The 18,067-nt window shown below is 41.3% G+C and overlaps 1 protein-coding gene across 1 annotated transcript in view; it reads left to right on the top strand.

Annotated features, from left to right (window-relative positions):
• Positions 1-6,687: 6,687 nt before the first annotated feature.
• Reck (reversion inducing cysteine rich protein with kazal motifs) overlaps positions 6,688-18,067 on the top strand; it is a 66,589-nt gene continuing 55,209 nt past the window's right edge. The window contains exon 1 of the mRNA XM_090330246.1: positions 6,688-6,787. Within this exon, the coding sequence (XP_090186372.1) occupies positions 6,688-6,787 (100 nt within the window). The remainder of the gene's footprint in view (positions 6,788-18,067) is intronic.

The following is an 18,067-nucleotide window of genomic DNA, read 5'->3' on the forward strand; positions in this document are numbered from 1 at the left end:
ATTGTATACCTTGTTCATAAAGAAAAACTGAACAATGCAAGAATTTTTTATTCTAGTGCCCTTAGATTCTTCCTAACAGTTGAGTTTATTGATAAAAGTTACAACTGCTGAAACATTGGTATTTAAAAGTTGTGTCAAGTTGGTTGCAGTGGCTCACACATGTAATCCTAGCTATTCAGGGGGCTGAGAACTAAGGATGGCAGTTGAAAGCCAGCCTGGGTACTAAAGAACGTGACACACATCTCCAATTAATCACTAAAAATGGGAAGTGAGGCTTGTGGTTCCAGGGGCAGGGTGGTCATCTTGAGCTGAAGAGCTCAGGGACAATGCCAAGGCCCAATGGGGGCTGTAGCCTTGAGCTGGAGAGCTCAGGGACAGTGCCTAGTCCCAGAGTTCAAGCCTCATAACCCACAAAAAAAAAAAGTTTTGTCAAATTAGTAGTATCAGTGATGTCAGAAAGTTAATCCAAACTTTAATCATTACATATATGGCTGATCAAAATTAATAGTATAAACAGGAATCATCTTTAAATAAACAGTAGAACAAACACATTCACTTCAATGGTCTGCCTTTGAACCACACATTACACCATATGCTATAAACTTCAAATAGATTAAAGCTTAATATAAAACATCATCATGATTACAAAAAGCTTAGAAAGAACAGAATGATATATTTATACCAGCTGTGGAAGATAATATGATTCATTATTTTGGAAGAGAATATTGGAATTAAGATAGATGTGTTCAAGCATGTATTTTACAAAAGCCTTGAATAATTTAGATTTTAAAAAAAAGCAAACTTGTCCCAAATGGAGATTTACCATGTTCTAATAGTATTTGACTTTATTCAAAAGTAACTAAATACACATGATTATGTTCACACACACACATACATACATACTTTAAATAATTTTTTGTGCCAGTTCTGGGGTTTGAACTCAGGGCCTGAGCACTGTCCTTGAGCTTTTTCAAGGCTAGTGCTCTACCACTTGAGCCACAGTACCACTTCCTGCTTTTTCTATGTATGTGGTACCTAGGAATCAAACTAGACCATGAAACAATGAACACATTTAAGTGTTACATTTTCATTTTTACGTACTAGCTATCACAGCTGTGTTGTCCAATTGACTTTCATAGGAACCTTGTAAAAAACCTTTCTCTGTCATCTCTTGGTGTTTATTTCATCTTAGACATGTCTTCATTAAAAAAAAAAAATCAGGGCTGGGAGCATAGCCTAATGGTAGAGTGCTTGCCTTACATGCACAAAACCCTGGGTTCGATTTCTCGGTATCACATACATAGAAAAAGCTGGAAGTGGTGTTGTGGCTCAAGTGGCAGAGAGCTGGCCTTGAGCAAAAAGTGTCCAAGGACAGTGCCCAGGCCCTGAGTTCAAGCTCCAGGACTGGAAAAAAAATCAAGTTATCTAGGCACAGTGGTTCACGCCTGTAGTCCTAGCTACTCAGGAGGCTGAGATCTGAGGATGGTGGTTCAAAGCCAACTCAGGCACTAAAGACTGTGAGATTCTTATCTCCAATTAAACACTAGAAAACCTAGCTCTTCAGGAAGTTGTGATTTAGCTCAAGGAGTAGGGTGGTAGCTGAAGACTTCAGGGATAGTGCCCAGGCCTTGAGTTCAAGGCCTAGTACTGGCATCACCATCCTCAACAACAATAAAAAGAACTTCCACTACAATAGGCCCAAAACAAAAACAGAGACAAAACTGGAGGCTGAAGGTATGTGATTGCAGTTGTTAATCACAGTTCCAAATTCCGAGTTTTGAGTTCTTTAAAAACCATACTCACTGACTTTGAATCAAGAAAACATTATACATTTGAATATGACAATTATACTTATAAATGGAACCAAAATTGAGTTGTAGTGCTGTATTTAATTCTAAGCAACTTATTAGTAATTTTTCAAGTAGTTTTTCTTTTACAAGTCTCATTTCCAGATATATTTGCTGTTCTTTTAAGTGTTCTGTCATCTCCAATTATAGATACAACTAACCCCATAGTGTTGTGCTCAGCAACTATTTCCAGCTTGTTCTCAGAAATAATCTTTAATAAAAATTTTCTCTCCTATTACTAAAAAAATAAAATATTATACATTTGAACTTATTGTTTGAATTTATTGTTATATATTTGAACTTATGGCAGTAATGCAGAGGTTTATTTATCTGTTTGCTTGTTTATTTATTGTCAAGTCACGAGGCTTGAACTTAGAGGCTGGGTGCTGTCCCGGAGCTCTTTTTTTTTTTTTTTTTTTTTTTTTTGCCAGTCCTGGGCTTGAGCTCAGGGCCTGAGCACTGTCCTTGGACTTTCTCAAGGCTAGAGCTCTACCACTTGAGCTTCAGCACCACTTCCAGCTTTTTTCTATGTATGTGGTACCAAGAAATCGAACCCGGGTCTTCATGCATGCTAGGCAAGCACTTTAACCACTAGGCCAAACTCCCGGCCCCTCCGGAACTCTTTTGTTCAAAGCGAGTACTCTACCACCTTGAGCCACAGCTCCACTTCTGGTTTTCTGGTGGTTTATTGCAGAATCCCACCTAGGCTGGCTTTGAACCAGGATCCTCAAATCTCTGTCTCCTGAGTAGCTAAGATTGCAGGCATGAGCCACCAGTGCCCGGCCAGATTTTTGTTTGATATAGCAAATGTCTATAAGTGTGTGTGTGTGTGTGTGTGTGTGTGTGTGTGTGTGTGTGTTGGTGCTGAGCATTGAATATAGGGCATTTTGTATACTAGGCAAGCACTTTACAGCAACCTATAGACCCAACCCTAAAAATAATGTTTTAAGTTTAACATTAATGAAACAAATGACTAGAGAATAAAAAAATGTATAAATATGTTTTTTCCTTTGTAGGGCTCATTGGAGGCTGGTGGATAGTATAAAAGCCTTCCAGATAAGAGAATCTCAGCCTGAAGGTCACATGTTGCGTTTCAGAGCATATTGGTGTTAGATGCCTGGCTCCTCTGGCAGCTCACTAGGGAAGCTTTGAGAATGTCAGGTATGCCAATTCTGCTCCAAGGCATACGAACACTTTGTTCTCCAAGTTATTCACAATTATTAAATCAATGCTATACATGATACACAACTGAAAAAGTTCTTTGAACAGTTGCTCCCAGGAAACAGCTTCTAGAAAATGTGCTCAAATTTTAATGGATAATAAATTGACTTTGCACATCTTCTTCCTACTGAGTTCAATGATCTTAGTTTAGTTGAGGCTGCTATCAAATACCCTTCCTAGTTTTGAGAGGAATCTATAGGGTAAAAGCCAGCAATGGGGCCTGAAGAAGGTAGGACATCTGGTCCTCTGTTGCCATCATGAGTTCCTGATGACACCTGCTCTGGCAGCTGGTATCCAGCTGTTCAGGCAGTACACACAATAGCTACAGGCTCTACATTCTGATCTTGAGCCTCTTCCCCATTTCAGCTTCTCTCTTTCTCTCTCTCTCTCTCCTAGTCCTGGGGCTTGAACTCAGGGCCTGGGGACTGTCCTTGGGCTTTCTCAAGACTAGTGCTCTACAACTTGAGCCACAGCATCACGTCCAGCCTTTTCTCTGTATGTCGTAACAAGGAATCAAATCCAGGGCTTTGTGCATGTTAGGCAAATGTTCTACCATTAGGCCACACTCCTGCCCCCTCACCCCTTCTCTCTTGTGGGATGAAGAAAACATTTGGTTACTCTTCTGTGAGGAACATGGGCATAATTGAAGCCATTTTTATTTTCCAGCCACATCATGTTGAGTGCAGAGGAATTTGATAAGATTTGTTACTTCCCTGAACTTCACATGGGAAATAGGACTAGATCCCCCTTACCTCATTCTTGGGCCTTCCTTGGGGGTTCTGTATCCCACCCCACTGCATCCTTCATAAACAATTCTTTCTCACATCTCCCTGATGTTTCCTTCTCTGCATCAGAGTGAGTCACATTGTTTGGAATTGATGATGGTGGGCGAGAATATACTTGAATGACACAGTATTCTTCCATGTCTGTTGTTTTATATTTTATTTCAAATATCTACATGTAGAAATGTTCCTCTTTTGTCTACTTTTTAACTCCAATGATCATCCTGAAGAAATGAATGATCTTGAACCTGTGGCCTTCGGTCTTTTTTTCAAAAAAATTATTTATTTTTATTTTTTGCCAGTCCTGGGCTTGAGCTCAGGGCCTGAGCACTGTCCTTGGGCTTTCTCAAGGCTAGAGCTCTACCACTTGAGCCTCATCACCACTTCCAGGTTTTTCTATGTATGTGGTACCTATGAATCAAACCCGGGTCTTTGTGCATGCTAGCAAGCACTCTACCACTAGGCCAAACTCCTGGCCCCTGCTTCAGTCTTTTGAGGGCTGAAATGAACAGGTTACTCTTGACCTAGAAAATAGCTTCTCAAAAGATAAAATATGGTTGGGAATTTGGCCTAGTAGTAGAGTGCTTGCCTAGCATGAATGAATCCCTGGGTTTGGTTTCCTTGTACCATATACACAGAAAAAGTTGGAAGTGGTGCTGTGGCTCAAGTGGTAGAGTGCTTGTCTTGAGAAGCTCAAGGACAGTGCTCAGGCCCTGAGTTCAAGCCCTAGCACTGTCAGAAAAAAAAGATAAAGTATGAAGGAAGGTGACAGAGTACACTGAGGGACATTAAACTGCAATCGTTTTTTTAATTTTTTTTTAAACTGCAATCTTAAGATGAATAATGAAGAAAGGTCAATTGAGTTAAGAGCTAAAAAAGAAGAGGAAAAACTTGGCAACTTGCTGGGAGAAATAGATTTCAGGCAGAAGGCACTATAAGTACAAACTTTCTTGCAAGATATATGGAGGAATTAAACAATGGCACAGAGCAGGATTGACTGGAATAGATGAACAAATAAAAGACAAGGGTAATGAAAAACAAGGCAAAAGACTAAGGGAAGGAGGCAAGAATACAGAACCATGAGAATCTATTGAAATAAATCTGACGTTTTCTCTGCATGAGATGGGAAGTGTTTGGAAAGTTCTGAAGAGAAAAACAACATAATCAGAAGATCATGATACTTGCTTTATTGCAATAGCTTGTGGAGTATAAAAGGGGAACGAAAAGATATCACTCTGGAAGCTATTACAATATTCCAAGAAAGATATAATGGTGGTTGGGCTAGAGTGGTAGTGGTGGAGATGGCCGAAAGTGGCCTCCATTATTTCTAGTGAAGTGTTGTTCCTCTTCTTTGTTTTTTGTTACACATAACCAATCATTAATCTCTGGCTAATTTCAAGATTTTCTCTTTAGTTTCCAGCAGGTTGATTATGGTGATGTTAATCTTTTTCTTTTAAATGATAGACTATTTTACTGGCCTTGTAGAGCAGAAATATAACATAAATATAACATAAACACACATGCAGTTCTTAGTTGCTTTTTTTAAAGCGATATGTTAAAAAGTTAAGAAAAATGATAGCTACACAGTTGTCAAAGCCAGTTGACATGAAGAGGGAATCCTTGTGTGAACTAGGAACTTCAGTGGATGATTGTCAACATAGAATCTGGTTTTCTATCCATTGTACTCAATACAGTGCAGGATGTAGATTAGTGGAGCGCTATGTATATGAAGGGTAGGGACATAAGTCCCCACTCAATCTTACTGTGAACCTAGCTGCTTTACTAAAAAGGAAAAATGAAGTCTATTTTTTTAAAAAAGTGAAGAGTGAGTGAGGCACACACACAAGAGAAAGAGAGCAAAAGAGTAAAATGAAACAGGTAAACTGATGTGTGTGTGGGATGTGTGTGTGTGTGTGTGCGTGTGTGTGTGTGTGTGTGTGTGTGTGTGTTAGGGGGCTTGAATTCAGGGCCTGGGCGAGGTCCCTGAGCTCTTTGGCTCAAGGCTGGCACTCTACCACGTTGAGCCACATCACCACTTCTAGTTTTCTGGTGGTTAATTGGAGATAAGTCTCATGGGCTTTCTTGCTTGTCTGGTCTTGAACTGAGATCCTTAGATCTCAGCCTCCTGAGTAGCTAGGATTACAGGTGTGAGCCACTAGCAACAGGCTAAAACTGTCTTTTTGACCAAATCTGATCAGGCAGATCTTCATGGCCTTCCATGCATAGTCACACAGCCCCCTCCCCCCCCCCCCCCCCCCCCGCCAGGGTTTCCTCCCCTGGGAAAATGAAGGATTAATTAATAGTACAAAAGGCCCCTCCCGGGCTACCTGTGAATCTGTGGCTCTGACCCAAGTGTATGATGGTGCCAAGGGCAGAGCCCTTCAGCTTTTGCGCCAGGCCAGGTGCGAGCCTCCTCTGGGCTGGAGGCTCTCCCGGAACACGGTGAGGAGGACTCCGGGCTTAGCCGTCACTTAGTCCTCGGCCCTCCGAGGACTAGTAGGCTCTTGACAGTTCAGTCAGCATCTGAACCCCAGCGGCCCCAAGTGCAAACCCCGGAGGACGGCGGAGGCGTTCCCCGGGCGCCTCGGACTACCCCACCCGGCCTCGGAGCAGCTGAAGCCGCCCCACAGCTGGCTCTTAACAAAGAACTGGGGTCTCGGGCGCGCTGCCGCCCCCAGGAGGTTTTGGAAACTCGGTGCGGCTGAGGGCGGGGCTTAGAGCTCACTATAGCCAATCACCAGAGGCTCCGGGCGGCAGGGGCGGGGCCTGGCGCGAGCGGCTGTGGCGGCCAGGCTGGGTCCGAGCATCCCGCTGCTTCGGACCAGCCCGGCCCGGACATGGCGGCCGCCCGGGCTTCCCTGAAAAGCGTGCTGCTACTCCTGCTGGCCGTGACGGAGGTCGCCGAGGTGGCAGGGGGCCTGGCTCCGGGCAGTGCGGGTAAGTAACCGCTGGGAGCAGCGGCTTGGGGCTGTCCGGAGTGGCCGCCTCAGTGCTCCAAGATGGCGCGGGGCAGGGGGCGGCGGGGCGCGCGACCCCAGACCCGACCCACGTCCGGTGACCCACGGCCCCAGAGGTCTCGGCAGTCAGGAGTGGGGCACCGGGGCGCGACGAGCGAGGCCTCTCCTCACACTCGCTCTTCGCCCCGGAGCACTTCTGTCTGCACCGCACCAGCAGGGACCCGGGTTCGAGGCCTTGCTCTGTCACCTTCCAGACGAGGGACCCCGGCTCGACCCCGACCCCCCCCCCCCCTGGTCTGGCCCTGGCCCCGCTCAGAAAACTCTGGCATGTCCTCGCCCGCGAATGCTCGCGAGGGTCGCGTGGGGTCAGGACGTGCCGCCGGCTCCCTTCGCCCGGGCCGGGTTCCGTGACTTAGTGCTGAGTTCACTTGGTTCCGAAAGGCCGGCGGCGGGGCGGTGATCGAGGCTGGGTGCGCGGCGTTCCGAGCCACCTCCCGGGCTCTGCCTTCAGTAAAGGTCTTTAAGAATCCGTCAGCCTGTATTACGAGTGGGGAGAACGATGATGACATTGATCAAGACGCATTGTCCTTATGAACTGATTTGCTCCGTTGAAACTCGTTTGCACGACTATTTAAAGATACTTTTAAAAAAAAAAATCGGTAAATCTTTTCTGAGGGGCCCACAGGCTTGATTTGTTGTGTTCTTGCGCCAAAGGAATTAAAACCAGGCATGGATAGGAAACTGTGTTGTACTTGCTTGTGTCTTACAATTGCTGGGCTCTTGGACTAACCCCAACTTCTGCCCTGCAGGAGATCTTAGGATAGGGAGGGGGATAGGAACGGAGTTCCTAGTAGGTTTGTAAGTATGGAGAGGAGTTGCTGGGTGAGGCTGCACCCTGCGAGGTGGGGGTGGGGGGGGGAGGGAGGGATGATCATCGATTTAGGAGGGGAGGAAAGTTGACAGGTACCTCCTGACTCTATTAGCCATTAAAAAAAGATGACTGGGCTTTGTACTACTGAAGTGGAGGAGGAGTGCATTGCTTTCCAGGAGGAGGAAAAAGTTGATAAAAGGGAAATCAATCCAAGATGTGTGTGTGGTATGTGTGTGCACGCGCATGTGACAACCCCCCCCCCCAACACACACACACTAACGCATATACCACTGGGGCTTGAACCTCAAGATTTTGGCCAGGTCCCTTAGCTTTTTTCCTCAGGACTAAGTGCTCTGCCACTTGAGCCACAATGCCATTTCTGACTTTTTTTTTTTTTTTTTTTTTTGGTGGTTAATTGAAGACAAGAGACTCATGGACTTTACTGTCCAGACTGGCTTTGAACTTTGATCTTCAGATCTCAAGCCCCTGAGTAGGTAGGATTGCAAATGTGAGTCACTTGGCATCCAGCTTCAACGTGGTACTAAGATAACTTACAGTGTTAAAAATATGAAGATTTAATCAAAAGAAAGGCATTTAAAGAAGAGGGAGAATCATATCGGGAACCCAGAATTATGGAATTTTAATCACATTCTAAATTTAGCTATTAGTTTAGAAAACAAAGGAGGGGAAAAATTGAAAGAGAATGCTATTTTCATGGCTAACTCATTTCTGGGCTCTGTGTTTCTCACAAAGTTAAAAGAGAACCGAAGCTCTTACAAAGATATAGATGAATAGGATGCTGTTACCGTGTCATTGCACAAAGGAGTTTTTTGTTTGATCATTAAACTCATCTTTTCTCAATGGTTAACACTTAGTCAAGTTAGTTACTTAGCTTCAGTTTTTTCTGTTCCCTCCCTCCCTCCCTCTTCCCTCCCCCTCTCTCTTTCCATTCTTTCTTTCTCTTCTTCCTTCCCTCCATCCTCCCTTCCCTTCCCTTTCTCCCTCCCTCCTTCCTTTTCTTTCTTCCTTCCTTCCCTCCTTTTCTCCTTCCCTTATTCTCTTTCTTTCTTCTTTCTTTCTTTCTTTCTTTCTTTCTTTCTTTCTTTCTTTCTTTCTTTCTTTCTTTCTTTCTTTCTTTCTTTCTTTCTTTCTCCTGTTCTAGGGCTCGAACTTAGGGCCTGGGCACTGTCCCAGAGTTTTATTGCTCAAGGCTCACACTCTACCATTTGAGTCGCAGCTCCACTTCCAGCTTTTTTGGTGGTTAAATGGAGATAAGAGTGTCACAGATTTTCTTGCCCCAGCTGACTTTGAAAGTTAGTCCTCAGAACTCAGCCTCCTAAGTAGCTAGGATTATAGGCATGGGCCACTAGTACCTAACTAGCCTCAATCTTCTATGCTTTAAAATTCACATTTACTATATTATATGTCTTAGATTTTATTATGAGAATTGAGATAGGACATGTACAGTATTTAGTGTGATGCATACTACAATGTTAGGTATTAAATACATTATATCTTCAAATTCACCAAATACCTGAAAAATTCCAAGGGTTCCTGTGACAAAGATGCATGTTTGCTGAGGGAACAGAGAATGATTGCTGTGGGTTTTCTTTTTGGAGTGATGAAAACGGTCTAAAATTAATAACAATGATGGCTGTTTCTTCCAAGTATACAGAAAACAACTGCATTATACTTTAAAAGGGTGAATTTCAAAGTATATTAATGATAGCTCAAGAAAATTATTGTAGAAAGAAAAATAGAATGTTTGATAATTGAAGTCATCTATTTTCCAAAACATATATGTTCACTTTAGAACATGTTGGCTTATCCAAGCACTAGTGGCTCAACGCTTGTATCTTAGCTACTCAGGAGGCTGAGATTTGAGGATCACAGTTCAAAGCTATCCTGAATAGGAAAGTCTATGAAAGAGTTATCTCCACTAACCACTAAAATTTGAAGCTGTGGCTCAAAGTGGTAGAATGCTAGCCTTGAGCAAAATTCAAGACCTGAATTCAAGCCCCAGGACCAGCAAAGAAAAAATAAAATAAAGGGCTAGGAGTTTGGCCTAGCGGTAGAGTGCTTGGCTATCATGCATGAAGACCTGGGTTCTATACCTCGGTACCACATACATAGAAAAAAGCTAGAAGTGGTGCTGTGGCCCAAGTGGTAGAATGCTAGTCTTGGGAAAGCCCAAGGCCAGTGCCCAGACCCTTAGTTCAAGGCCCAGGACTGGCACAAAATAAAATCAAATAAATGGAAAGAAAGAAAAAAAAAGAGAGAAAAAGTTGGGCTAGTTAATTTCCAACAGTCCTTCCAGCTCTGAAAAAATCCATGACCTCATATAGTTTGTATTGTTAGATTTAAAAGAAAATTCCCAGTTTGATCTTAAAGCAAGTCTTGTTTCCTTGTACTCAGTTCTAGAAAGCATATATTTCCTGGTTTCTTACATAAGAGATATTGAGTAATATAATAGACAAAGGCTTCCACTGTGAATTTGTAAAAAGTGTAGAAAACGTTCATCAATCCTAAACAGAAATTGAGAACACAATTATTAAATTGTATTTCATGAAGGCCTGGCTTGTATTACTGTTCTGTCTTTTTTCTCATTTCATTTCCTCATCTAAGATTGGATACCTCTGTCTTCTCTTGTATAAAGCTTTCCAGGTCACTGACTCCCTATGCTATGTCTGCCCTGCTTATTCATATACTTGGAGATAAGAGAGTGATGCGACTTGCTTAATGATTATTTCTTTGCAGGATGTGTTGAGACCTTGTGCTGCAATCTTAGGGTCTCTGTCTCCTGGCACCTAGTATTAGCTCTGTTTCTATTTAAGATGTTTTGTAATAGTACAAAAGAAAGAAAGATGTAACATCAAGGGCCAAGTTTCAACAAGTTGACATTTAAGAAGTTATGTAATACCCTACGATCCTGAAAAAGAATGTAATGAATTTTAAATTAGAAAAAGAAAGTGCCTATCTGGAGGAAAATAATAAAAAGCAGATTCTCTTCCCATTGAAGTCTCAGCCCTCACTGTAGGAGCGAGTACTAATGATAGACTATAGAGGAGTTGTGTTGTTTTTTTTTTTTTCCTGGTATACTGCTAAAAGTTCCTATCTTATGTCCAGAGGTTTAAGCAATGTTTTTGTTCATCAGACTTACAACTCCCAGAATAAAGTGAAAAATCAAAGGTGTGGGTTTAATGAAGTAGAAGTATTGTTTCCAAAAGAGCAAAATAGGCATTAAAATGTTTGTTTATTCAAAAAACATTGTGATTCCTTTATGTCAGATCCTGTTTCCAGTGAGAGCTGCTACTCTACAGGAGCTTACCTCTAAAAATGCAGAGATAGATATTAAGTACTGTAGAGAAATAAAATGACTTACTGGTATGCTGTGGAAAAAAACAAACTAGATGGTAGCAGAATTATGTGAGTAAAGGGGGAATGGCTTGCTATACAGCATTGACAAAAAGGCGTCATCGATAAAGTAATATTTAGAGTAAAGATTTGGAGGCTGAGAAGATGCTGTCCTTAAGACAGGGGCAGGGTTTAGGAACAACATGCAGATCAGAAGGGCTGTGTGGTTGAAACAGCCAAGAGAATAAGCTAGGGCTAGAGAGTGCTGTGCTTTGCAAGAAACCACAACAGGATTACGGACTTTAAAGAACATTTTAAGTAAGAGATAGAGTTAGGGGTTGATGGCTCATGCTTTCAATTCCAGCTACTCGGGAGGCTGAGACCTGAGGATCTCAGTTGGAAGTCAGTCCAGGCAAGAAAATCTGTGAGTTTCTTATCTCCAATTAGCCACCAAAAAACTGGAAATAATGTAAGCCTTGAGCATAAAAGCTCAGGGATGGTGCCCAGGCTCAGAGTTTAAGATCCAGGACTGACAAAAAATTAAAACAATAATAATAAATAAAGGATATGATTTGATATTTATTGTAGCTCAGTTTTGCTGCTAACTTTTTTGTGCATGTGTGCCAGTCCTAGGTCTTTAACTCAAGACCTGAGTTTTTGTGGTCAAGGCTAGCACTCTATCACCTGAGCCATAGCTCCACTTCCAGCTTTTTGGTGGTTAATTGAATTCAAGAGTCTCACAGACTTTCTTACTTGGGCTGGCTTTGAACTATGATCCCCCTCCAGAGTAGCTAGGATTTCAAATGGGCGCCACCATGAGCATCTCGCTGTTAGTTTTTTATTTTAAAAAGGCGACAATTGAGACACTTATGAAAAAAATATTAAAAGCAAGAAAGGAGCAGCTGGGAGTTTGGCCTAGTGGTAGACTGCTTGCCTAGCATGCATGAAGACCAGGGTTCGATTCCTCGGCACCACATACATAGAAAAAAGCCGGAAGTGGTGCTGAGGCTCAAGTGGTAGAGTTCTAGTCTTGAGAAAGTCCAAGGACAGTGCTCAGGCCCTGAGCTCAAGCCCAGGACTGTCAAAATAAATAAATAAATAAATAAATAAATAAATAAATAAATAAATAAATAAATAAATAAATAAGGAAAGAAAGAAAGAAAGGAAGAAAGAAAGAAAGGTGTCAGTGGCTCATATCTGTAATCCTAGCTACTAGGGAGGCCGAAAATAGAAGGAGAAGCGGGAAGGGAAAAGAGAGGAGAAAGGTATAGAATCAAGAAGGAACATCAAACATTTCAGCTAGAAAACTATGTTCCAGGAGCAGGGAATGTGGCCTAGTGGTAGAATGCTAGCATTCACAAAGCCCTGGGTTCGATTCCTTGGTACCACATACACAGAAAAGGCCAGAAGTGGTGATGTGGCTCAAAGTGGTAGAGTGCTAGCCTTGAGAAAGCTCAAGGACAGTACCCAGTCTCTGAGTTCAAGCCCCACAACTGGCAAAAAAAAAAAAAAGAAGAAGAAAGAAAGAAAGAAAGAAAGAGAAAAGAAAACTGTGTTCTAGGTAATGTAATGTACATTTTTCTTTTTAAAAGTGATTGCGGCCTGGGATTTATTTTAGTGACAAAGAACTTGCCTAGAAAGTTCAGTATCCTGAGTTTGAGTATTCCTAAGTTTGATTCTCACACCAAAAAAGAAAAGACAAGAAGTATATACAGTTAAAAAAAAAACAACAACAACCAATCCAACAAACAAAAAAAATAATAAAAGGCTGCTTGCTAGTGGCTCTCACCACCTGTAATTCTAGCTACACAGGAAGCTGAGATCTGAAGATCACAGTTTGAAGCCAAATCAGGCAAGAAAGTCCATGATACTGTTATCTCCAACTAACCAACCACCAAGAAGCTGGAAGTGGAACAATGGCTCAAATGGTATAAAGCCACCAGCTTTGTACAAAAAAAAAATTAGGAACAGCACCCAGGCCCTGAGTTCAAGCCGTAGGAGCAGGGAAAAAAAAAAAAAAAGAAATAGAAAGAATTTGAGGCTAGAAACCGGGCGCAGTGGCTCATGGTACCTGTAATTCTAGCTACTCAGGAGGCTGAGATTTGAGGATGTCGGTTCAAAGCCAGCCCGGCACTAAAGTCCGTGAGACTCTTATCTCCAGTTAACCCACTAAAAACCTGGAAGTGGCACTGTGGCTCAAGGGGTAGGGTGGTAGCCTTGAGCTGCAGAGCTCAGGTACAGTGCCCAGGTCCAGAGTTCAAGCCCCACAACTGACAAAAAAAGGAAAAGAATTTGAGGCTAGACTTAGGGTGTGATGCCTGTGATAGAGTACTTGCCTAGCAGGAACAGTGCCTTAAGTTCAAACCACAATACTACCAAAAACAAAACAAAAAGGAATTTGAAGCCAGCCTGGACTATAAGAAGACTATGTCAATAAACAAAACAAAACAACAACAAAAAAAAACCCCACAAATATGATTAAAGTTTAGGGAAGACTAAAATGCCTGAAAGAGACTTGGAAAATTTGAAGTTGGGTTAGCAGGAAGCTGTGGTGGGCTCTTGATTGAAAGAGTGACATTATAAAAGATCTGTTTAAAGAATTAACTTGGCAGTTGGATTGGTAGTAGGGCCAATTGGTAGTATGAGACCAACAATGGAGGATATCTGTAACTTGAAAATTATTCTGAAAACAATATGTATCTGTTTAAAAGTATATATAAGTGCTAGATGCTGGTGGCTTGCACTTGTAATCATAGCTACTCAAGAGGCTGAGATTTGAGGATTATGGTTCAAAGCCAGCTCAGGCAGGAAAGTCCGTAACACTCTTATCTCCAATTAAACACCAAAAAAAGCTAGAAGTGGCACAGTGGCTAAAGTGGTAAAGCACTAGCCCAAGTCTTGAGTTCAAGCCCCAGGACCAGCTCCCTTCCCCCCACCAAAAAAGTATACATAAGTAGGCTGGGTGCCTGGTGGCTCACCTCTATAATCCTGGCTACTTAGGAGGCTGAGACTTGGAGGATTTTGTTTCAAAGCAAGCCCAGACAGAAAAATATCCATGTTCAATTAACCAACAAAATACTGGCCAGGAGGCATGGCATCAGTCATGACTAAGAAAGTTAAGTGAAATCACAAGGCACTGAATTCAAGTTCCCAAACTGGCACCAAAAAAGAAAGAAAATATATAAACAGACACGCAGACAGATGAAGCAAGACAAAAAGATGTTAGCAATTTTTGTTTTTGAGGTAGGGTCTCATTGTTTAGCCAGATTGGGACTTTTGATCCCCCTGCCTCCAGCTCCCAAATTTATAATAAAATATTATCAGTATTAAGTATGTGGTAGGTATAAAGGTAACCATTTTACTGTTTGGCTACTCCTTGGCTGATAATATATTTCATATAAATATATATATACACATATATTTTGTAAGACACAGGTATGACAGTTATATGAATATATGTTAAGTTAGAGTTGTCATCTAAATATTTCTTCTTTTTAATAAAGTTTTTAATTTTTTTGTCTACCAGTACTAGAACTTGAACTCAGGGCCTCTCACTTTCACTTGGCTTTTTCATACACAGCTGGAACACTTCTACTTGAGCCATACCTCTAGTCCAGTTTTGTGCTAGTCAATTGGGGATAAAAAGCCTATTGGATTTGTCTGCCCTAACTAGCTTCAAACTGCAGTCCTCAGGTCTAAACCTCCTGTGTACCTAGAATTATAGACTTGAGCCACTGGTGCCTGGCCTAAACATTTTTGGAGTAATTATCATTTTATAAGTTGTAATTGAAAATAAAAATTTTATCACAAATCATATTTCATATAAGTAATAAAAAGTGTGACTAGATTTTAATATATCATTTTTATTTAGAATGCCCTTCTAGTATCAGTTCATAGTTCTTGTCAGTGATGTGGGATGAATTTGTTTGTTTATGCATATTTTCTGTTCTAGTATTTTTTCCATATATTTTTATTGTAATTAATAGAAGGGTTACATTATATTCACCAGATAGAAGGTGTATTACTTCACATACATTGATACCCTTTCTCATGTCTTGGTCCCCATTTCCCTCCTCCCCCCCACCCCCCGCCCCTCATCTTGTTTTCCTCCCTTCCCTATTGACTTCAGATAACCAAATACGCATATATTATATGGCTTTTGTTTCTATATCCTGGAGGTCCTTTCATTTAGCATCAATCTATATGGCCTTAACTATCTAGGTTTTGTTCTATTGTAAATCTCTGCTAGGAGAGCCCAAGGTTTCTCTGATTATGACAAATGAGGGAAACCATTGAGCCTGTGTTCCTTTGAGTCTGGCTTTGTTCTAGTAATTTTTTTTTTAAAACATCAATTAGAAGCCAGGTGTAGTGGCTCATGCCTGTAATCCTAGCTACTCAGGAGGCTGAGATCTGAGGATCAAGGTTCAGAGCCAGCCTGGGCACAAAAGGACCTGGGACTCTTTATCTCCAATTAACCTCTAGAAAACGGGAAGTGGGGCTTGGGTCAAGAGTAGGGTGGTGACCTTGAGCTGAAGAGCTCAGGGACAAAGTCCAGGTCCAGGGGTAGGGCAGTAGCCTTGAGCTGAAGAGCTTAGGGACAGCGCCCAGGTGGAGTTCAAGCCACATGACCCACCAAAAAAAAAAAAAGAATCAATTAGAAAGAATCTTTATTTGCTTTTTTGGGGGGCGGGGGGCAGTACCACTTCCCGTTTTCTAGTGATTAATTGAAATAAGAATCTCGGCTTTGTATTGCCTGGGCTGGCTTTGAACTGTGATCCTCAGATCTCAGCCTTGTGATTATACGTGTGAGCCACTGAGGCCAGCATTTTTTTTTTTTTTTTTTGTTGCCATTTTCTGTCCTTGAATTCCGCCTGAGCGCTGTCCTTGGGTTTTCTCAAGGCTAGAGCTCTACCACTTGAGTCATAGTACCACTTCCGGCTTTTTTCTATGTATGTGATACCAAGGAATTGAACCTAGGTCTTTGTGCATTCTAGGCAAGCACTCTACCATTAGGCCAAACTCCTGGCCCAAATCTTTATTTTCTTAAAAAAGGAAGAGTGGCTTTGCATTAACCAAATTGCATTATAACTCTTCGGAGGAGTCTTTGGTAAAATTCCTTTAACTTCAGAAATTCTATAGTTTTATGTGTGGTGTGTGTGTGTGTGTGTGTGTGTATGTGTGTGTGTATGTGTGTGTGTATGTGTGTGTGTGTGTGTGTGTGTGCGTGTGTATGTGTGTGTGCATGCACGTGTGCTCAAGTGCCTTAACTCAAAGCCTAGGTGCTATCCCATAGCTTTCTTTGGTTAAGGTTAACATTCTACTATTTGAGCCATAGCTTCACTACCAGCTTTTTGATGTTAATTTGAGATGAGTGTCCTGGACTTTCCTTCTCAGACTGGCTTTGAATTGCAATTTTCAGATCTCAACCTGTTGAGGGTTACAAGCCTGAACCACTGGCACCTGAAGGTATTTCTTACTTTTAGGATAGGGTACATATTTTGTTTGTTTTTTAGTGTTAGTTGGGCTTCTGCATGTGGCCAGAGTATGTGCTTCCTGCATACTTGTCTATGTTTAGGACACACGTGGCCCAAACCTGCTGCCAAACCTTGACATTTCCAGTTATTGGATAATTCTGCTTGCATATTTCTAGACTTCCCCAAGCCAACACATGTAGCCTTTAGTTGACAATATTTGAGTTTTATAATCACAGAATCTTGGAATTAGACTTCTAAATATGCCTTCTCTGTCTTTAATGAGGAGAACTGTGCTTTTCATTTTTATCATGTCATTATCAAGTTTTATTTTGAACAATTTTACTTAATCCCATTTTATGAGAATAAGCAGAATTTTAAACTTTTTCTTGAAGAACAAACAAAAATCAAAGTACAAAACCAAAATATTTCTCGCATTCTAATCTTGTTAAAAACATTAAACATTAGTTTTTTTTTCCTTCTGTGATATTTGAATGACCCAGTTAATCCATTTTAATTGCTCTAAAAAGATAAAGACCTTTAATTGCATTTGAGTTTCTCCTCCCATCCTTAATGAAGGCACATGAATTGATGTCTATTTGTAGACTCTGGTTTCTTCAAAAATAGGCTGTGTTAAGTACTGTGAAAAGTTTTTGTTTTAAAAGCAGAATGTGTACTAATGCAGTAAATGATCAAGTGTGGAGTCTGATCAAATACATTGTCTACATTTATGGACATTATCAAAATGAACATTCCTTATGCTACTAATTGGTGCTGATAAAAGAAAATAGTGTGGGGAGGGTAGTAGAAGAATCGATGTAGGAAATGTAATGGAGCAGAGTGGCTCTCCATCTTGTTTATGGGGATGGCAGTCCTCACAAAGGAGGAACTGTACCATTATAGTGGAATGCTCAGTTGATAGAGAAAGGGCTTATTATCATCTTTCATCCTTTTTGTGTGTGTCAGAATAAGGCTTTTAGAAAGATGGAAACATACCAGAATGTCAACAGAGGCTGTAGTAGGACAGTGGGAGTTCTCTTCATTTTTTAATTTTGTAAGTTAAAGAAGAAGAAGAAGAATTATTTTCTTTTTTTTTTTTGGCCACTCTGAGTCTGTGTTCTGACCCTGAGCTCATTTTTTTTTGCTCAAGGCTAGTGTTTGCCTACTTGAGCCACAGCACCTCTTCTAGGTTTTTCTGTGATTTAGTTGGAGACAAGAATCTTACAGACTTTCCTGCCTGGATTGACTTCGAATTGTAATCCTTGGATCTCAGCCTTCTGAGTAGCTAGGAATATAGGCATAAGCTGCTATACCCAGCTTATTTTAAATTTTAACGTGGGAAGTCACTTGTATGAATTTCACTTTCACCATTAAATAGGAAAATGAGGCCTTTATAATAAAACTGTTGGCTGTTATCAGAGTTTTAAGTATAACACATCATGTGTGTCTGTTTTAGATAGACCTTTGCTCCAACAAACTGTTTTTCAAAAGTCCCTAGGCCCAAATCAGACTCCTGTCTGCTTGATTGTTTACTTTTTTCTTAGCCTGTGTTTATTGGGACCAT

This window comes from Megascapheus bottae, chromosome 3, assembly GCF_031878675.1.
Source record: "Megascapheus bottae isolate mThoBot1 chromosome 3, mThoBot2.hap1, whole genome shotgun sequence".
In the NCBI taxonomy this organism is placed as follows: Eukaryota; Metazoa; Chordata; class Mammalia; order Rodentia; family Geomyidae; genus Megascapheus; species Megascapheus bottae.